A 22,078-nucleotide genomic window follows, 5' to 3' on the forward strand; every position below is an offset into this window, starting at 1 on the left:
AACCTGCATTGTCTTAATGGACAATATTAATTACTATATTTCTGCGTTCAGTAGTAAATGGTAATGTATAAACTTGTAATAATATAACAGGAAAACTATTTGAATCTTGCTTTTACTAGTGGCCCTTGGAGGAGTGCGACATCTTCAAGTCGTTGATCCCACCACTAGCTCTCTGAATGTTTTGTGGGAACCGGCTGAGGGTATTGTGCGCCAATACAGAATCTTCTATAATGCTGTGCCAGGGGGACCAGAGGACATGGTATATACTTACAGGGTCTCTTTTATTGCATATTTAAAGTCTAACTCTTCTGTCATTCCATCTTCTCAGTTTTACAATCATGCCATTTCCGAACCTTTTGATGTTCTTTTTTTTTCTTTTGTTTTTCTCAGGTCCAAGTCTCTGGAACCACTTTTAGCACTGTCTTGAAGAATTTACAATCGGACACTGTGTACGCTGTCACTGTAGTTCCAGTATATGCAGCTGGTGAGGGCAAACGCCTGACTGAAAATGGAAAGACATGTGAGTATCTAAAGCTCTTCCAGCTTTACTTTCTTAGAAACAGAATAATTTAGCATGTTAGGCTTTCTTTATTCCAACATGATTGTTCTGGTGAGGTAACCTCCAAAGTGAAACTGCTTCACCAAATTCTGATCACTGCTAAAGAAATTTCATTGGTTGGCCGTCTGTTGTATGAGTCTCAGGGTGGGTTGTAATGAATCCCAGTTTATGGACTGTAATAACTTGTAGTGACTGTGCAGGCCTTCAGACAATCCATGAGTAATCTCCTTCCCTAAATGGAAATCCCAGGGAGATGCAAGCACAAAAAATGCTGCTGTCTACCACCTGAAGGATGGCTCTCATGCTTTTAATGTTCCCTGCTCTTATTCACTTATTAATTTATGTTGGGCTTTTGTTTAAGTGCTTGTTCTCAGTCTTTGTGTACCATGAACAGTGTTGTTGTAGTTACAATTTCAGTAGCATGGAATTATTTATTTAGTGCAAAGAATTTACTTGTGTAGTCTTTTATAAAAGTCTCATCAGTTAAACCATTCAACACAGAAATGAAACCTGAGATATCCAAATGCTTTTGTGCTAATGAGTATTATTCATCATTTCACAACAAAAGGGAATTGTGTGATTGTGTTTATTTTTCTTACTAATTATTTTGCTGTTTCTAAATGCACCACTGTTACTGCCAGGCTTCAGCACAGTTTTCTTTAATGTGGTAGAACTGAATAACACAAATGGTGCTGGCATCTGGTTTAAGTTACACATTAGCAAATGTGTTCATATCACTTTTAAATGGTATGGTTTCAATTTTTGGACTTTTTTGTTCAAATACCTTCAAGCATTTTTGCTTTGCTATACTGTTTCACTGAGGCAATGCTTTAGTGGCATTTATTGATATTATTTTTAATAATGACAGCTGAAACTAGGTTTCCTAAAAACTAAATTCCTTATATATGTTTTCCACAGTGGAACGCTCACCTGCCAGGAATATCAAGGTTTTCAACCCCACTACAAACACACTGAATGTGCGCTGGGAGCCTGCTTCAGGTGATGTCCAGCAGTACAAGGTAGTCTACGCTCCTCTGACAGGAACACGTCCCTCTCAGTCGGTGAGTCAGGATATATATACTACATATGTGATTTTACAGTACAAATGTAGAAATCTCTCTTTGCATGTTATCTCATTTAAAACAGCTCTGTAGGCCATGATTTTACATTTTCACATGACCATAAGTAAGATAGAAGGAAATCTAAAATATCCTTAGAGAGATCATTTGAGAACACACAAATATGAACTAAAAAATGTATTTATTTAGGGGAATAAAATACATTATGAAAATGCATGCATCTCTTACCTGAGAGATCATAGAGTATTATTATAAAAATAACTTTTGTTCCACTTTTTTCAACCATTGCATAATATTTGACAAAACTTGACACATTAAGCTTTCAGAATATTTGCACATTTCTCATTCTTGCATTTATTTCACAATTAAATGTAAAAAAATTACCCCTATTATCATTTTAACTAAAACATAGACAACTTCAGGTCCTGTGTTAAAAAAAAAAAAAAAATAAGATTAATAAATGTCAATGAGACATTGTTTTAGTGAATGGTTGCCAGATTAAACAGAGGCATGAGAGCTTCTATTTTGTGTGTAATTCAACAGACTGAGGGAAACCAAATGAATCCCTTTCATTGAAGGGGAGACCATTGATCCTGAGTTATTACACACTGGATCTCAGCTACACTGCCAGAGAGAATAGTTTGGCTGATTTCTGGAGCTTAATTTCCCCTCAGCAATCACTCATGATTATATTGTGTTGTATAATGTATCCAACTGACATACTAGTGTAAAATCTTTACTAAAGTAAAGATACCATTCTGGAAGATGAATTGAGTAATACCTAACCTATCAGGAAACTACTCATTTAGCAGTTTAAAGTGGATGATCCTGTGCATAAGTATCACATTTATTTATAATTTACACAAACCTCCCATATTCTTTTACATATGTTTTTTTAGTTGTATTTATAATTGCCATCATTTAATTACATTTAAAATGGTATCATACAAGATAACTAAAGATTACCTGCTTAAAATGAGTCAAATATTTTTCTGATCTATTGTACATTATTTACATCATTACATCATTATGTGTGCCATTATTTCAAAAGAGTTGCAACAGTTAACAGCTTATCAGCTTAGCCAAATAGATGCTGAGGAAACTGTTTCTTTTTTTGTATTTCCTATCTCAGATGACGTTTTCCACTTGATGTTTTGTCTGATGATATAAGATTAATTCAAGTCCCTAGTCATTGAGCAAGATATTTTATAAAGTATGAAAATGTGTTCATAAATGAACATGATTAGACTATATTAGTCTAAAATATAGACTATTAGAAAATTAGACTATATAGTAGATGTTTTTTTTAAATGTTGGCAAAAATTAAATACTTTGTCTAGAGAAATGCATATCACCAGTGATAAATACAGTAGTAAGAGTAACATAACTTTTATACCACAAGTTGTTTGGAATTACTCCGGATTTCCAGCATATGGCCATTTAAGATCTCTCTGGAGCATTCCAGTAGAAACCACATCTTACAAATGTAAAGGTTCCAGCTGGATGGGAAATTTAAATTGGTTTCAATTGGTACCTGGTGTTGTTCCTAACTGGCTTCATGTGGAAATTGTGAAAGTTCAACAGAAAACATCTGAAATGAACATGAAACTGTTTTGAAATTGTAAAGGCAAGTTGTTTTACTCTAATATAGCATATTGGATTTTACTTCGGAGTTACAGTTCTGCTTTTGCTTACAGGTTTAAAACAACTACTGTATGCCAGATTGAAAAGACCACATCTTATGTGCATATAGTGTGTGTTTACAGTGTGCACAGGATGTTTTACAATTGAGTTTGGGCAGGGAAATTACCTCCAATCAGGGCTATCTGCAAGTGGCCGTGAAGCTGTGTGCATATGAAAATGATGGCTTTGTTTGAAACTGCTGTTGCTTACTATGAAACTCCAATATGGCTTATGTTAAATGTTTTGCCTCTTTAACCACACTGCCCATGTTATTAACATAGTAAAGCCATACTTTTTCACTTTGCAGTGGTTACATAAGAGAAAACATATTAGGTGGCAGACGGATATTATTAAGAAAAATCAGCTATTTAAGTCAAAACTTTCAGCCATCCAAGCACCCATTTAACGGTTAGTCAACACAAACAGATTTTATTACAATAGTCTTAAATGAACACTGCTATTCTGCTGTTGAATGGGTTTTGGGGTAATTAACAACACACTGAGCTAGGCTAGTACCATGTTAATAAAAAGTAAGGCAAACTTTGTTTGAGATCTAATGGAGAGGGTAAATGTTGGTGTCATATTCAAGATATATTCTATGCAACAGATACATGTTGCCATCAGTTTGGCCATTTTTTGGGTTAAACTGCTGTGATACTATTGTAATAGTTTGTGTTTGTTTTTAGCATATACATTTATATAGTTGCAGGTAGAGTTGCTGCTCTTCCACCCGTGTTAAGCCAAAGTGTTTTTCTGTCTTGTAGGTCCTTATTCCAGGGAATACCCATGCTGCCTTGTTGGAGCAGCTATTGCCAGACACTGAGTACTCAGTTGCTGTAGTTGCACTCTATGCTGATGGAGAGGGCTCTGCAGTGGAAGACAATGGCAAAACATGTTAGTCCTTGTCTTGATCTGCTTATTCCTTGACCTTATCAATGCCTACACACTAAGTCTATCCAATAAGCACAGTTTGATGAATTATAAATGTATTATACTTGTTATAGTGCCACGAAGTGCTCCCAGGAACATGCGTGTCTATGACCCCACCACAAGCACTCTGAGTGTTAGCTGGGAGCATGCAGTAGGACCAGTGCAGCAGTATCGCATCAGCTATGCACCAACCACTGGGGACCCCATCGAGGAGTTTGTAAGTCAGAATAAGTCTGTAACAAGTGGGCACACTTCCTTTTTTCCCTAAGATAACATTTCTGTATGTTAATTTATTTACAGACAACTGTTCCTGGCAACAGAAACAATGTCATATTGCAGAGCCTTCAGCCAAACACACCTTATACTATCAATGTGATGGCTCTATACCAGGATGGTCCTGGAGGAGATCTTTCTGGAGATGGACACACTTGTAATAACTTGGAAACATACATGAACCCACACATGCACACAAACTCATTAAGACATGCATTTATGCCAAAACATTAAGTAAACAAATATATCCAATATGCTTTGAAAAATAAATACAAGATCTCATAGGTTTCAGTAGGGATAAACACCGTAAATCATTAACCACAGACTGAAATACAGAAAAAAATAAAATACCAATGTTTACAACAGCTGTCTGCCAGATACAGTTTGGTTTTTCAGTCTTGTTCTTTTATGTTTTACCCATAGTGGGACTTTTGGAGCCACGTAACCTGCGTGTGTCAGATGAATGGTACACTCGTTTCCGTGTTTCATGGGACCCGGCACCTGCCAAGGTTAACGGCTATAAGATCACCTACACTCCAGAGGGTGTGTACATTCTGTGTCCACTTTTCCTGTCAGTGATCATATTTTCCTGTTAATAACAAACTAAAGAATGTTTCTGTTTTTGTAAATTAAAGGTACTGATAGGACCCAGGAGATGTTTGTTGGAGATGTGACCACACAAATCCTTCACAACCTTGAGCCTGGCACTACTTATGATGTGAAGGTCTTTGCACAGTACGATGCTGGCATGAGCGGCCCTCTTGTTGGCCAGGGCACGACCTGTATGTATACTTTATAGTACATAAATATGACTTTAAAATAAAAAACAATTGCATTATTCCTACTTACTGGCTTTCATGTATCTTTCCCTTCCAGTGTACATGAATGTCACTGATCTTACAACATACAATGTGGGTTATGACTCTTTTTGCCTAAGATGGTCTCCACATCGAGCTGCTACTTCTTACAGATTAAAAATCAACCCCTTTGACTGTGAGTTCTACATATTAGAAATGTGTCAAAGCTTTACATTTTTTATTTGTTTGTTTTCCACTTGAAATATTTTAGTATTTAACTCTCATTTGCTTTTCTCCCCTCAGCCTCTAACCGTGGGGCTCAGGAGGTCACCATTACAGCTGCGCAGAATCAATACTGTTTTGATGGCCTGAGCCCAGACGCATTGTACAACGCCACCGTATACACTCAGACACCCAATCTGGAGGGACCTGGAGTCAGTACTAAAGAGCGCACTCGTAAGTAGGTTTGAGTAGACATTTAACCATGTTCATGTATAGTATATCTATTAACCATTGTTTTTTTTTAGTTGTGAAGCCCACTGTAGCCCCTACACTGCCACCAACACCTCCTCCACCTCCTACTATCCCTGCTCCCCAGGATGGTAAGAATTATATCCTTTTTGAATGTTGATTTTCTTGATGAGCTTAATGGCTTTTTTTTTTCTTTTCATAACACACTGCATATTTTTACACAATTCAGTGTGCAAAGGAGCTAAAGCTGACCTGGTGTTCCTCATTGATGGCTCTTGGAGTATTGGAGATGAGAGCTTTAGTAAAGTGCTCCAGTTTGTGTTCAGCATGATTGGAGCATTTGATGTCATCAGTCATGAAGGCATGCAGGTAACCAAGCTGACAGCAACTTCAGTATTTACAGTGTGTGCATAGAACTCTTTAATGAAGACTTGGTTCTGTCCAAGCGGTGGAAAAGTGACATTTTCTCTCCGAAAACAGGTGTCCTTTGTGCAGTACAGTGATGATGCCAAGACAGAATTTAAGTTGAACACGTACCATGACAAGGGAATGGCTCTGTCTGCAGTGCAGATGGTCAACTACAGAGGAGGAAACACCAAAACAGGTTACTGTCTGTGCTAACTGTAAATACACAAAATAACATTTATGTATTCAGCAGATTCTTTTATTAAAACAACTTACATTTTAGAGTGGACACAGTCTAAGTGTAGAGTTAAGGTTTTACTCAAGGGCCCAAGGACTTTTTGGTTTCAGGGATTTGAACCTGCAATGTTCCAATAGAAAGATCAAACAAAGGTGTAGTAAGTCCAGTAAACATGTCTTTGTAAGAAATTGAAATATATAAATGTTATATTGCACAAAGGAGCATTTTTTGAAGAACAACCTACTTACTAAAGGACAGTTTTGTTGTGTAATTTTTCCTTTAAGTTGTTCTGAAAGTTAAACTTATGTATTTGATAATTGTCTGGCACTGTTTGGTTTAGGGTTCAGCCAGATATTTTCATTTGGCAGAACACTCCATCAAGAAAAGAATGTTAAGGGTTCCCATACAGTTTTTCTCATTTATTTTTTATACTCTTCACATACCTATGCGGTTGTTTTTTAGTGCTATGAATTATGACAGTGTTTATACTGTAGGAGCACTGTGCTGTGTTTGTTTCAGGCGCTGCTCTGAAGCATGTGGTAGAGAAAGTCTTCACCTCAGATAGTGGTATGAGGAGGAATGTTCCAAAGGTTCTGGTGGTTGTGACTGATGGCCGCTCTCAGGACGATGTGAAGAAGAGCGCCGCCAAACTTCAACAATCCGGTAAGTGTGCAGATGTGTTACCAACACTGTACAACCTGCCAGTAGGAGTATATTTTTAGAGCGGTGTAAGGAAGCTTTAAGTAAAAGCGATTCTGAAGGTAATGGTTTCTCCCTGTAGGATTCAGCGTGTTTGTCGTGGGCGTCGCAGATGTGGACATGACAGAACTGAGGAATATCGGAAGCAAGCCGAGCGAGAGACATGTATTTGTGGTCGATGATTATGATGCATTCGCAAAGATACAAGACAACCTCATTACATTCATTTGTGAAACAGCAACATCAAGTATGACACTCTTTTTTTTTTTTTTAGATGTATTTGTTTTCATCTATTTTCTCATTAGAATGACCTGACAAAGGTGTTTGGGTATTTTCTCTTCTTATAGCATGTCCTTTGATTTACCTGGATGGATTCACATCACCAGGTACAACTTTGTCATTATCTTTAAATTAATAATTATGAAGAATTGTATACTGTTCTTGATCTCCAAGGCACTGTACATTTAGTGTTTTATTATTTGTTAAACATGCTTTCTTTCAGGCTTTAGGATGCTTGAGGCCTTCAACATCACTGACCGAACCTTTGCTGCCATGAATGGCGTGTCAATGGAACCAGGCACTTTCAACAGTTTCATGTCCTACCGTATTCATAAGGATGCATTCATCTCCCAACCCACAAAGTATGAGCTCTGTGTACTTTGTGCACTTGCTTCTCTTGTATAGCCGTAATGGTTCCCAAGTGATCATTATAATTTAACAATCTTTGAATGTTTTTGCCATTTATGGTTTCTTTGGTACATTTTTTCAAAATGCCAAGCAGTTTTTGTAGTCTCTTGTGTAGCCTAAGATGGAGAAAATAAATACTATATGTATATGAAATCTTCACAAATTCAATCATACTAAATATATCATGAGTGCAATCTAGAAACCCAGAGGTTAGGAAGTAAATTTTCCTTGGTGTATTAAAAAGCTTTAGGCATGTGCAAAGCTGCTCCAGGTTCCTGGTCAAAGCCTTGATACAATAAATGCCCATAATAATTGGTGAGGTAGACAACTGTGCAAATTTAGAGGATAATTGGGAAAATACGTTCAGTATGTTGCCTGTTGTTTAAGGATAGAATCCTTTTTCCCCCTTCTTGGTCGGAAGATAGTATGGAACATGTTTTCTATTTCCACACTCAGATTTGAGTCAGATTCACTAGCGGACGAGACGGGACTTTAAATAACCTCCAGTTTTCTGTTAATTTTTTTTTTATCATCAGCTGAAATTAAAATTATAATATGCTCACAGGTTTAACGGTTACAATTTGAAGCATTATGAAGCTTTTTGTTTTATGTTTTCTTGGTTTTGTCATTCATCATTTTCTTTTTTTGCCTTTCAAGGGAACTCCATCCAGATGGACTGCCTCCGTCATACACACTTATACTTCTCTTCCGCTTGCTCCCTGATACCTCCAAGGATGCATTTGACTTGTGGCAGATTTCAGATAGCAGTAACAACCCTGAAGTTGGCCTTACTCTTAACCGTAAATGCCACTTTCTTTATTCATTTTTTTTTAAGCATCCCTACACAAGAACGTTGATTTTGAAGAGCAGTAATTGTTTACACCTTTATAGAGAAGTTTCAGATTTATAGTTTATAGTTGGATTGATTCCTCAGTAATAAGATGGCTTTTTGAGCTGAGTTCTTGAACATTTCAATGTTAGTCTGGCAAGCTTGCAAAGTGAGTCTTCGATAAATCTTTTGAATTGTGCCTGTCTGGGCATTTAGAACAAGACTATCTCTGCAAGCTTTTTCTTTTCTGTTTTCAGCTTCAAGCAGAGTTATCACATTCTACAACAAGGATACCAGAGGCGAGCTCCAGAAAGTTACCTTTGATAATGAAAAAGTTAAGAGGATCTTTCACGGAAGCTTTCACAAGGTAGGAGATATAAGATATAAGATTGTGATATAAGATTGTTTGGTAGTGGTAAGGGAGCAGTCAGAACAGCATTATGTGAGCATTAATAAATTGAAGGATACCATAATTTGAGAATGTAGTAAATACTGTGTTGTTATGTATTCCATACAGTGTAATGTGTGGAAAAATAGCATTATTCACAATTTTAGTGATCAATAAAATTTTATGTAATTCTGCTTCAACCTTACACAGTGTTGTAATGTTGTATACTTATATACTTACTAAGCACTTTATTGGGTACATTATACTAATACTGTGTAGACCCTCCATTTGCTCTAAAAACAGCCACAATTCCTTTAAGATTCCTTTAAGATTCTGGTCCATGTTGACTTGACTGCATCACACAATTCCTGCAGTTGTTCAGCTGCACTTTCATGCTGCAAATATCCAACATTGGATTCAGATCCAGTGAATGGAGAACACTGAACTCGTCAAGTTAATAAAACCAGTTGGAGATGATGTTTGCTTTGTGACATGGTCCATAATTATGCTGGAAGATGCAAAATCCCACCACTGGTACCAAATTTGAAGATGAATTTACCAAAAGTGGCTAAACATCTCCTCTTGTAAAAACTTACACATGACTTGCAGAACACATCCAAATTATTCTGGCAGACATGGGTCCCTTTGTGGGATTTACAGTACTTGAACAAGCAAGACTCCAACCCTGACTTGTTTTGATTTGCCCTTTGCCTTTCCATGGTCACTCTCATATTAAGAATTCATTGTTGCTATATTGTTATTAATATGTTTGAACGCATACTGTGTGTGTTGACTGATCTAAGTTTTAATAGGAAATAAACTATAATAAATTGTAAACTATAAATAAAACTATAATTATAAAAAAAGAAGAAGATGCAAAATCCCATGAATGGATGCACCTGTTCAACAACAATACTCCAATTTGCTGTGGTATTCAACTGTTGATTAATTGGTATTTTACAGTCCAAATTTCTAAGAAAATATTACCTACACCATCACACCACCTCCACCAGCCTGAACTCTTGACACAAGGCAGGTTGGCTCCATGGATTCATGGGTCCAAGGAAATTTTCAAATTCTGCCGAAACAGAAATTGAGATTTATCAGGCCAGGCTACGTTTTTCCAGTTGTTAAGTATCTAGGTCTGTTGAACCTGTGTCCACTGCAGCCTCAGCTTTCTGTTCTTGGCTAACAGAAGTGGAAAGCCAATGTGATCTTCTGCTGTTGTAGCACGTCTACCTCAAAGAATCTGAGTGTGAAAATCCCAGATCAGCAGCAATTATAGCAATATTGAAACCAGCCCATCTGGCACCAATAGTCATGCAATTTCTCCATTCTGATGGTTGATATAAATAATATCTGAAGCTGCTGGCCCATATCAGCCTAATTTTATGCATTGCACTGATGCCAAATGATTTGCATGCATTGTGATGGATTACTAGGTGTATAGGTGTTCCCAATAAAGTATTCAGTGTTGATGTTATTCTCTGTGCTTAGCTAAATTCCTGTGTGATAAACTGTCCCTTATACAGTACTTAGAATGTATGATTCTTAGATTCCATAGATTGGAAGTTAGTTATGGGTTAGCAGGCTATGAACTATGATGAACTATTTTTGACTATTTTTGATTACTGTGTATTTAATGACTTTCCTGGATTTTGTAAGAGACTTTTACATAGTGATATCATCTTGTGAAATTGTGTTACAGAAACAGAAACTTGTAAGATGTCTATTTAATGGTTAGAAACATGGTTATAAAGATTGTAGATTGGTTAAATTGTAGGAAAGCCTCATGGTTGTGGCAAATGAACAGTACATCTGCAAATTGAACGAGGTTCTTGCTACATTTATAGGTAACAGGGAAATATCCTTTTCGGGCTGGTGCTTATAATGTTATGACACTTTGTTCTCATATTTTATACCATGTCCCTGCCAAGCCTAGCAAATTGTATAGGGTGTGATGTATAAATTACATGCAGGATATGTCAGGCTATTTTATGGTAGAGTACTGTAGTACTTAACAGTGTAACTGCAGTGTGTATGGATGAACCTCCTGGTGATATTTGCAAGACTGTTGTTATTCTCATGACCTTCATATCCCCTGAAATCTTTCGGGTCTCTGCTGTTCTTAAGCCAGCAGGTTTTACTGCAAAAGTGTAGTTTTTGGCTAAAACCAAACCAATGCTGGGTTGACATTTTCCACAGGACTAGAACACTATACTGCTCAGATAACGGACTCTGTTGCTGCTGGTTTTCACATGAATGGTAAAGGTTGGCTTTACTTTTCAGTTTGCTTTCCTAGCAGAATCTTACAACTGCTTCATTATTATGTTTATTGAGATTCCAATTTTCCATTCATACAAATTTGTCCAGCACTCACATTCTTTTTAAAAAACAGCAGAGAGACAGAGAGACATCAAATAAGTTTTAAAAGGCCCCCCTTCTGATTAGCCAACTCCAGTTCCTCAAAGCACGGAACATTTCCCTTCTATTCTGTTCAGTGCCCTTTTATAAATCCCTCTGCTTATTTTAACTTGCCAGTGGGTTTAATGACTCATGAAACCACTTACACAAACACAGGAAGTACAAGTTTCTTGGTGAAATCCTTGTTGAGGGGAATTGATTTGAGGATAGATGGTCGATACAAGGTGTGCTATTTCACTTTGAATGAAAGTTAGAAGATGGAGGGAGAGAACAGCCAGACCAGGCAATCATGAAATGGAGGCAGATAGGGCTTATGGAACACTGACAGGGGAGTCAGAATGAAAGAAAACAGCAGAAAGTCAAAACGAAACCAGATGCCCACAGTAGCTGGGAAGGAATGGGGGGAGGAAATATGGCAATATAGTATAAAGAGGGACTGAGAGCATGATCTCAGAATCTGTCATTAACTTTAAAACAGCAATTTGGTCTATTTTAAGATATTTATTTGAAAGATTAAAAGGCTTTCTTTCTATGCATTTAATAAATCTAAACAAAAATATACATATATATTTCCTACGTACATTTATAGTGAATAATGATGCCTGTATCCAAACCCCAACCTCAGACCATTCCCTTAGTGGGCATCCAAATAGTCGGTTTGCTCTCCAAAGATGATGACTGTAATGTAACATGTGTTGCCAAGATCTATGATCTAACTTTGTGGTTTGGTGTTGTTTGATGCAAAGTAAGAATTTAATCTGGTTTTATGCTTGCCAGCCTTTTTAACTAAAAAATGTGATGGTGCAAGAAAGGGTAGGCTTCATGGCCGGTCACAGAATAAAAAACGGCAAAATATCAGTATGTGGTTCTGCTGTGCTCAACAATAAATGTCTACAGAAAAAACCTTCAGAACACCTCAAGTCTAGTATGGAAAAAAAAACATCTGGAAACTTAGAGTGCATGGGAACTCTCACATATTGTACATACAACAGGAAAATAGCAGCTGTTAAACCTTTAACATTTATAAGTAATGCTGTGGACAGCATTCCCTTTCTTTTTTTAACACTTGTGCAGTGGCTTCATATAAGAAAATGACATTTATGACATAATTATATATTAGATATTAATAATACAGTAACATGAGTTCAACAAGTACTTTACAGGAAGGTCAATGGCAGTGCTTTCACATTTTGACTTAGATCTGTAAGGGTGGCATTAAAACTACAAAATTAAACTGTCTATTAGTCTGTTTTGTGTCTATAAATTTGCAAAAATAGCAATTTGCTGATTTGCACAATCATACTTTGCAGCTTCACATCACTATTACACCAAAAAGCGTCAAGCTGAATATTGACTGCAAAGAGATTGAAGAGAAACCGATAAAAGAGGCTGGCAACATCTCCAAAGATGGGTATGAAGTTCTTGGTAAAATGGCTGGTGGTACAAGGAGGCAGTCAGCATCCGTAAGTACAAGATACACAAGACTTATTGCAGCTTTGCACAAAAAAATACTGTGATGGTAAAGCCACATGTCTTGTTTTTTTCCTGTAAATGATTATAAATTAATAGAATTACATGAAAGTTCAAAACCTCTCTTTTAGAATATGGTAGTATTAAACTGTGGAATGGTTAAGAATATAATAAAACACAATCAGAATCTCGGGACTATTACTTGCTATTGTTATATTTATAGTAAGTATAACATGCTAAGCGTGAGCTTACAAATGGAGCAGTTTATTCTGATGGCTGGGTTGCTCCATGCTCATTTGTGTCTTTTTCCAACACACTGTGGGTGATGTGCATGAGGGCATGTTTTTTCATTCCTAAATCCTGGAGCTCAATGGAAGCCATCTGTAACATCCGTTCCTGTTCTCTTTTTTCTCTCTTGTAGTTCCAGCTCCAGATGTTTGATATTGTCTGCAGCTTGGGATGGACAAGTCGAGACAAATGCTGTGACCTGCCAGCAACAGTAAGAGGATACTTCATATCCAATGTCCATGAAGAAGATTGTTCATTGCTCTCTCTTATAAATATTTTTGCAGTTTGCATTTTGCTGCTTGTTGTTATATTCTTTAACATTGCGGTACCAGTTTAATCAACATCAGGTTCACTTAGCTAACCTGCAACAGACAGCAGATATTAAAATATATATTTTGATGGCTTGCAAATGATGTAATAACTGCAGTTTTCTAGATGTAATTGTCAGTAAAGTGCTTGTGCACCATAGCAAATGAAATTAAATAAAATGAAATTAACAATTTTATTAATGCTACACTACCAAAACCTCACCATTCCCCATAAGATAAACCTTTGATATGGACATTTTCTTTCCTGCTTCATGGAAAGTGCTGTCCTTTTTCCCTTCTTATCCCTGATGCCCTGACCAGTGATTTAATGATCATATTGTGCAGGAACTGTTCACAGAAGCCTGTGAATTCACTGATGTTTCTATTTGAAGCCATTGTTGTTCTCTTTTTTGTAATTATGCTCAGAAAATGCTTGAAACTTCAATAAGTGCATTTATCATTCCTTTTTACAGAGAGATGAAGCAAAATGTCCAGCGCTTCCCCACTCATGCACATGTGCTCAGGATAGCATAGGGCCTCCAGGACCTGCTGGCCCTTCGGTAAACCCATTATATTCATGTTTCATTCCCCAGTCCTAAAACTCATTGTGCTACCGCTGCAAATTTCACCTTTGATGCTGAAGAGAAGTGTAGCATTTCAGCAATGCCCAGAATATAATTACGTCTCTGCTTTTTGCATTATATCTTGTTGTATAAAACAAGGGACCCCTCTTTTTGTGTTATTGTGCTTGTGTTGGTGATATTCATAAGCATCTATAAATGTGTAGGCTTTCAAATGTATCAAAAGGAGTGCTTGGAGCCAAGCCTTAAAAAAAAAAAAAAAACAGCAAACATACAGCAATGACTTTGAGTTTGACAATATGGATTAGAACTCAAATCCTCTGCTGTTCAATTCATGACCCTGCATGTTTTCTATTTTCCCAGGGCAGTCCTGGTACAAAAGGCCCACGTGGAGATAGAGGAGACTCTGGTCCCCCGGTAAACATTTTCTTATTAGTTCAGTTTACCATTAACCATTTTCCTGGTCCTGAACCAAATACCACTGAAAGCAATCACTTTCCACTAAGTTAATCCCTTAACAAACTTAATCCTCCTTAATTTGTGTAGGCTGTGTAGGTATTTTAAACATTACCATCTGTGTCAAGTTGGTTATCTCACCCTGTGGGGGGGACAATAAAAAACATCTGATTAGTATGGTGACTCAGTAATTCTCTGTTCTCTATTTAGGGTCCAATGGGCCCACGTGGAGAAATGGGCCCCCCAGGATCAATGGGACCACCTGGTCCACAAGGCCCTAGTGGAATATCTCTTCCTGGAGAACCAGTAAGTTACCACTTTGATGTTTGTTCAGACTGAATTTTTGTCCTTATTCATTTTCCCCATTCAATAAATTCTTCAATTTTTCAAGTTTTATGGGGTGAGATGATTGAATGTATCACACTGTTGCTGCCTGTAATGCATCAGCATGATATATAAATAAAACTACAGACCTATTTATTTTAATCAAGACAGCACTCATTTGCTCTTTCAGGGACGACAGGGACCAAAAGGTGATCCTGGTGATCCTGGGTTACCTGGCCAGAGAGTAAGTGTTTCTTTCTGTTTTGTCCATCTGCTTTTTGGTCTTTACTCTTAGAAAAAAAAAGAATGAAAAAGAATTACCGCAATTTAATGTTTCATAGAGTTACATTAGGCAGCATTGGCAGGTTATATAGGTATATATATATATATATATATATATATATATATATATATATATATATATATATATATATATATATATATATTTAAAAGAAATATGAGCACATTCAATTGTGAATTAAGTAAAAAAAAAATTCACCCTTTTCCAGGGCTCTGTTGGTGCTCCAGGTCCTATCGGTGCTGTTGGGCCAACTGGAGCAAGGGTAAGACAGTCTTTTAAGCTGAAGGCCCATTTGCTGCTTAATACACAGATTTTTTTGTGTGCTTTGTTTTAAATTACATTTCCAGCATAGGTTATGCTATGTCTGCTCTCACTAAACTTGGACTGCTATCTTTGGCTTTTCTCTGTTACATGTTTAAACATTCCTTCTGATTGGATTATCTCTTTCCTGAGGTGTTACCATGCAAATTTTGTACAGTTTGTGATGATCTATGATTTATGCTCAGGGACCACCAGGACCTGAAGGACCAGCTGGACCTAGAGGAGCACCAGGACAAATGGTGTGTAATATTGACAGTTTTTTATGATTTTAAATTGTGTTATGTCTTCTCCCTTTCAATTCATTCATTTCATTCAAGTGCAATTGTAAGTGTGCCAGATCTCCATTCACATATTAAGAAGACTGTAGGTTCTCAAACCCTGTATTGGTTACACCTATTTTATGTTTGTATACCATACTAAAGGTAGGAATTAAATATTTGGATGTTATTTTTTTGCATAAATCTCTCTTTGCACTGTGGTGTGTGATTCAGTGTTATTAATGTATAATCATGAATTTTAATAGATTTTTAAAATCATTTTAGGGAAATCCCGGAAACCCTGGAATGCCAGGGCTTCCTGGTAAATCAGGAAATGCTGGAGAGCCAGGAATTCCAGTATGTATAAATTCTGATCAAATGTATATAATGATATTAATTCCATATGCATTTGAATCATTCAGAAGAGCTAAACTAGTCTTTAGCTAATATTATTGTGCACCTCATTCAATGTTATAAATCATATCAATTACAGGGACCTGCTGGAATTAAAGGAGAAAAAGGTGAAAGGGTAGGTGGTGTCTTTAATATCAACAGAAAACAGATGTTGAAGACATTAAGGGCATTTTTATTTATTTTGCTTGGCTTCTGTTCTGTAGGGAGATGTTGCTTCCCAAAACATGATGAGATCAGTTGCAAGACAAGTCTGTGAGCAGCTAGTTAACAGTAAGTCAGTAACTCTGTTCCTTTGAACAGTTTTATTGATGAAACTGCAACATTGTGTAGGAACTTAACATAATTGGGATTGCTTAATTTGCCTGTAGGACAAATGAGCAGAATTGACATGATGTTCAACCAGATCCCCAGTGGATACCGCAGCAACAATCCTGGTCCTCCTGGGCCTGCAGGTCCTCCTGGAACACAAGGACAGCGTGGAGAACCAGGTCAAACCGGACGCAATGGTTTCCCTGGAAGCCCAGGATCACAAGGGCCTCCGGGTGAAAGAGGTATTTAAAATATTCAAAATACAACATTCATTAGGATTGATGGAAGGCTCTATTCTATAACAACGTTCTATATGTATGTATTTTTTCTGTGTGCTGAGAGCTGTTTGTGAGTTACAGTACTTGTGAGAAAAGCCATTAAGTTACTGTGTTCTTGTGTAAAATACATTAAAATGCCTGGAGAAATATAATTCATTATTTCGAGTTGTCGACTGTTACTGTTAATTGTGCTTAAGTAAAAGCAATTTCTGGTGATTGTGCATTTGCAGAATTATTGTCCAATGAAATATTGCCTGTGGTATAAAAGTAAAAAGAAAAATTAAAACACGGTGCACTTTTAAGAGATTTTCTCTACTTGCGTAATATTGGTGTGTAGATAGCAAAATTAGATTTAGGTTGTGATGCATCTAGTTTTAATTGAGCTAATAAATACACAGAATTTATTTTCTTTCATAGAGAAAGCTTATTTCATTTTGCCTTAATGCAGTCCACATTGTATTACTGCCTTTCCTATCTATGTTATGTTATTTGCATTTTGTGCAAATCTTTAAACTCACCAAATGGTAGAAATGACTTCATGATTTTTGGCTACATTTCATCTCTAGGTGGTTAATTTACTTTTCTTACCTCCAACACTGCAGGGTTGCCAGGAGAGAAGGGTGAGAGAGGCACTCCTGGTGCTGGTCAGAGGGGACAGAGGGGATTACCTGGACCACCTGGTGTGTATATAGTAAACAAAGTGCAACCTTTCTTATGATTGGTACATAAGTTATTTCATTATATATTCATCCATATATACTTTAAAAATGAACACTTTCTGAAGAGAGATACCTTCATAGTATTTTGTGTTAGTATTTAATTCCCTTTTCCTCCAGATAACTAATTTCACACTCACAAAATCCACTATCTGGACTCGTACATTTGGAACTAGCAGATGTTAATGAACCCAACAGGTTTAACACTTCTACTTTTCCAAAAATTACAGTGCAACTTCTACACAATATATTAGGATGAATGTAGTTTTTGAGATCCAGACTGGGTCACATGTATGTTTTTAGTTTAAACATTACTGAAAATAGATCACAAGTCGCTCACTGATCTCTCTGAGAACCATTCCTCGGTGCCGGTGACTGCTGGGGTACATTTTGACTCTATCTTGATTCTCCCTTAGGGAGCTGAAATAGTCTGCTCATTTCAACGCACAGTCTAGCACAGGGGTGGGGCTGAATGCGAAGGACTGAAGGACTTTACCTAGTTACATCTTATGAATATCGATTTGGCCGGCTGTGCATCGTAAAATTTTCCGTTATGTAATCAAAGAATTCCCAGAAAAACATTTACTTTCTAAAATTTATGAGTCTTGCCTGAGAGGGCTACACAGATGTTTTCACACACTGCTTCAGTCAGACCTATTAATAATCAGTAGCAGGGGACCTGGACATACAAGGAAAACTCTAAATAAAAACATGCCACTGTTTTTAGTATTATGTCATTGTGGGATCCCTAGTGACAGAAATGATAATATGAAATAAAATGCTATGAATCAATATATATATGATATAATAATGGGAAAAATGTCAAAAGAGGAAAAGTGATTTTTCTCTTATAAAGGAGATATTGATGTGCTTGTGCTACGTCTACATCCAAAATGGAAAAAAGATAAGCATTGTAACAACAGACCACTAAATCAAACATGATTTAGCATTTTGTGATCTACTAGGAAATTTGGCCCCTGAGGTAGCTTAGCCGACATATTCACACTGTGTAATTACTATTCAGGATGGTGGGCTGAGAAAAACAGGTCCCAGAGTTCCTACCAATGAAAGACAAGGAGTAATGCAAATGTCTGGCAATCCTTTAAAACCTCTTGCACAAGTCCAGGCAAATGAACTTTCCATAAATGAAGTAGGACAGAAGCCCAACTCTCACCTTTGCAAGGGGTCACACTCATGCTGTTGCAGGAAGTGTTGTCTCAGGGGGCCTCATTGACACATGTGCTGACTTCAGAATAAAGCCGAGGCTGAAATCATTCCAAACATGGTTTGCACTGTCTAGACAGAAAGGGGTAAGGGGGAGCTCCTTGGAGATTGCCTACCCCTACTCCATTTTAATTGAGCAGTCAAAATATTTAAATTACAGTGCTAAAAACCAGCTTCCCCCTTCCCCTTCCAGTTGAACTTTAAGTATGATGTCAGTGGGTCTCTGATGGTTTTCTGCTTTTTGTTTTCCTTCAGGACCACCAGGCTTATCCCAGACTGGCCCTCCTGGACCTTCAGGCTCAGATGGGCCACGTGGGCCACCAGGGCGTCAGGGTTCCCCAGGTATCAGAGGACCATCAGGACCTCCGGGTTACTGTGATTCCTCTCAGTGTGTTGGAATTCCATACAATGGAGGGGGATACCAGGGTAAGCATATCAGTTACAGGGATTAGAGCCAAACAATTAGCACATTAGGATGCATTAATTGTCTTTAACAGAAAAATCACATTGGCTAACTTTTTGAAACATGACTGAATAATTAGTGAATGGCATGCTTGTTTATTTATCACAAAAACCAAACAAACGGAATCTTTGCACTAACACCATCTTTAACCCCTTTCAGGTTTGGCATAGTATGCATAATATGCTGCGTGTCCTCCTTAAGCATTGGCATCCTGAAAATCAAACCTGTGTCTGAGAGATCAGCGCACTTTCTAATAAGCTTTTAAGGATAATAGCCGTGGATATGATTAATGAACATTTGCACACCAACTCTAAAACCAAATCAAACCAAACAATGGACCGGACTGCCACTAACCCCAGCTCACTGCTACTCTATCAGGCAATTGACAGTGAAGGCTACATACCTGTGGCCTGGTTGCATCTTGAACTCCAAAGCAGCAGACAGCAAGAGTAAGCTTCCTTTTGAGGAAGAAGCATGTAAAACTACTAACCATGATGAGTATAGCTGAGATCAACAGTAATAATAACAGTTGAGGCATTGTAAATAAACCTTGTAAATTAATTTTATTTACACAGGCATCTAAAATGGTTTAATATCTGTCATCAATCTTGTGCCTCTTAACTTGCTTCTTACTGACTGCCCACATAAACTTTAAATATTTTATTGTGATATTATTTCTTTAAATTGCTTTGATCAGTGAATACAGCCTCCGCTCAGGTTGAAAATTTAGCATGTGCTTTTAGGAGCCATGATCTCGGTTTTGTTTGCAGAATGCTGTATTCACAAAAGATTTTTTTTTATTGTGATTTATCATATGCTATAATACCTCGGTGCCTTAAGGAAGAGCATAGGTAGCTCAGACACAATGAGTGGAAGTCCTTTTACGTGACATGACCACTTGAACTTATTGTTTCTATTTTTTCTTATTTCTATACCAAGTGTTAGATTTAGACACATGGTATAGTACCAGCAATGATTGTACTCACGTTTCATCTTCAAGTTATTTTTCTGCATTTAACTTTAACTAGCCATTTCTAAAACACATATTGCATATCTCCATTGGCAAAATAATATTTCCAAGCAGGCCCCTACCAGCCTGAGCCTGAACCTCACGTAGTGCCAATCCCTGAGGAACCATCAGAAGATACTGTGACAGAGATTCGGTCCCCCGGTTTACGAAACCAGCGTGGGAAGCGATCGCTATCAACAGAGGGAACTAACAGGATAAAAACATAAACCAAAAATAAAATATCTTTATATTTTATTCACATGAAGGACATTCAAAAACTAAATGCAATGGATTAGGCTTCATGTATTTTAAAGTATAACAAGTTAATTAGATGTAAGGCTGATCTTCAAACCTCATTTCCTGTTGCAAATCATGTGCTTACTCATTGTTCCCAAATGTTTTTGTGATTGTAACATAACTGCCTTATGTGTTTATATGAGACTCAGTTTAATGCACTAACCATAATATCAGTATTCAGTATGTGAAAGGTAAGGTGTAGAAACCCAAACAAAATGAAATCTCTCAGATCATTTAAGTTGTTGTTTTCAGTTTCATTTCAGTTTATATCAATTTTTTCAGTGCAGATTTTTTTGTCTTCCCTTACAACTCTGAAGACTCTTGGTTGTAATTCCATACTCATAGTGAAAACCTTGTTAAACCAGGCTTTTGTTTCATTATTATAAATATTTATCTGTTGTATAACAACTCACAGCTCATTTCTTTTACCAAAGGGGGAATTGCATGACTGTACTGTATATTTAGTAAGTACATGTTAAGATCAGAATATAGTTTTTTTTTTCTTTTTTATATCAATGTAAAACGCAGTTGGAATTTGTTGCAAGACTATGTTCATAGAATTGCTCATTTACATTTTAACTGCACATTGTGAATTTCACAGCCTTATTTTCTTATTTATTTCTGAATCAGAAGAGGCATTTTTCAATAAAACTACTGAAAATGTTTAAAGTGTGTCAGTGATTTGTTCTGTCTCTTCTGAAATAGCAAAGTTGCTAACAATACAGAAGTACAGGCAAACTAACTATCACAAAATCAAAAAAAAAAAATCCCAGAATTTCTGATAGGCCTTAAAATAGATTGATTACCTGCCTGCATTTGTGTCAATATTTTCCTCAATATTGTGTCAATATTTTCCTTTTTTGCATTTATTGATATGTAGGCCAGATCATGGATCTTGTAAACACAAACAAATTCAGTATAAACAGTAACATGCAAACCTCTGGCACAGTTCTAGAGTCTGTTTTGTGTGTTCTAGGACATATTTATTCAGTAAGTATTTAGATGAATATACATGTTGATCAGCAATACACTGCTGAAGGCACTTCCCTCATTTTGACGACTCAAAATGACTGTTAAACTGAATCACTGTATGCTGTCAGTTCTCAACTGCCTATTACAAAGTTCACTAAAATACACTAAATAGTAGCTTATAAGGTATATCATACAACATCATTTTGTTATATCAGAATTTCATATCCAGAACATTTGTGGCTGTATTTCTTTGCAAATTCCTTAAAAGACTTACTACTTATCAGTGGTTACATTTTGTGATATGGCCTCTATAATTCTGCTCTCAAAATCTTCTTCAAATAGAGTACTGTGATACCTTCTCGCCTGCCACATGGAAGTTGTTGGTGATGTCACTGATTGTTTTTTTTTGTTTTTTCACAGCTTACAATTTTTCTGTCATAATCTTCTGTTGTTTTTCCTGGTTGACCTGTTAAATGGTTAGTTCATCAGTTTTTGTTTTTTTTGCACATTTATTTTTACATTTGTGGTATTTGGCAGACACCCTTATCTAGTGCTTACATTTATCTAATTTGTACAACCAAGCAATTGAGTGTTAAGGGCCCTGCTCAAGGGCCCAGCAGTAGCTGGT

At 36.9% G+C, this 22,078-nt stretch overlaps 1 protein-coding gene across 4 annotated transcripts in view; it reads left to right on the forward strand.

Moving 5' to 3' along the window:
• col12a1a (collagen, type XII, alpha 1a) overlaps positions 1–21,147 on the forward strand; it is a 50,919-nt gene extending 29,772 nt beyond the window's left edge. For 3 of the 4 annotated variants that reach the window (XM_060879747.1, XM_060879750.1, XM_060879751.1), the window contains 34 exons: positions 120–259; positions 391–520; positions 1,478–1,620; positions 4,086–4,215; positions 4,326–4,468; positions 4,552–4,681; positions 4,948–5,067; positions 5,160–5,306; positions 5,401–5,517; positions 5,625–5,777; positions 5,849–5,923; positions 6,022–6,161; positions 6,273–6,396; positions 6,955–7,098; positions 7,217–7,381; positions 7,482–7,520; positions 7,637–7,775; positions 8,479–8,621; positions 8,908–9,017; positions 12,773–12,925; positions 13,354–13,431; positions 14,002–14,088; positions 14,473–14,526; positions 14,776–14,871; positions 15,080–15,133; positions 15,399–15,452; positions 15,697–15,750; positions 16,054–16,125; positions 16,262–16,297; positions 16,386–16,452; positions 16,551–16,733; positions 17,372–17,449; positions 18,965–19,135; positions 20,257–21,147. In XM_060879747.1, coding sequence (XP_060735730.1) covers positions 120–259; positions 391–520; positions 1,478–1,620; positions 4,086–4,215; positions 4,326–4,468; positions 4,552–4,681; positions 4,948–5,067; positions 5,160–5,306; positions 5,401–5,517; positions 5,625–5,777; positions 5,849–5,923; positions 6,022–6,161; positions 6,273–6,396; positions 6,955–7,098; positions 7,217–7,381; positions 7,482–7,520; positions 7,637–7,775; positions 8,479–8,621; positions 8,908–9,017; positions 12,773–12,925; positions 13,354–13,431; positions 14,002–14,088; positions 14,473–14,526; positions 14,776–14,871; positions 15,080–15,133; positions 15,399–15,452; positions 15,697–15,750; positions 16,054–16,125; positions 16,262–16,297; positions 16,386–16,452; positions 16,551–16,733; positions 17,372–17,449; positions 18,965–19,135; positions 20,257–20,408 — 3,821 coding nt within the window. In that variant the 3' untranslated portion in view covers positions 20,409–21,147. Of the gene's footprint in view, positions 1–119; positions 260–390; positions 521–1,477; positions 1,621–4,085; positions 4,216–4,325; positions 4,469–4,551; positions 4,682–4,947; positions 5,068–5,159; positions 5,307–5,400; positions 5,518–5,624; positions 5,778–5,848; positions 5,924–6,021; positions 6,162–6,272; positions 6,397–6,954; positions 7,099–7,216; positions 7,382–7,481; positions 7,521–7,636; positions 7,776–8,478; positions 8,622–8,907; positions 9,018–12,772; positions 12,926–13,353; positions 13,432–14,001; positions 14,089–14,472; positions 14,527–14,775; positions 14,872–15,079; positions 15,134–15,398; positions 15,453–15,696; positions 15,751–16,053; positions 16,126–16,261; positions 16,298–16,385; positions 16,453–16,550; positions 16,734–17,371; positions 17,450–18,964; positions 19,136–19,331 lie in introns of all 4 variants that reach the window. The other variant, XM_060879748.1, reaches the window with a different exon arrangement.
• The last annotated feature ends 931 nt before the right edge of the window (positions 21,148–22,078 follow it).

The sequence above is a fragment of the Tachysurus vachellii genome, chromosome 10 (genome assembly GCF_030014155.1).
Source record: "Tachysurus vachellii isolate PV-2020 chromosome 10, HZAU_Pvac_v1, whole genome shotgun sequence".
Lineage (NCBI taxonomy): Eukaryota > Metazoa > Chordata > Actinopteri > Siluriformes > Bagridae > Tachysurus > Tachysurus vachellii.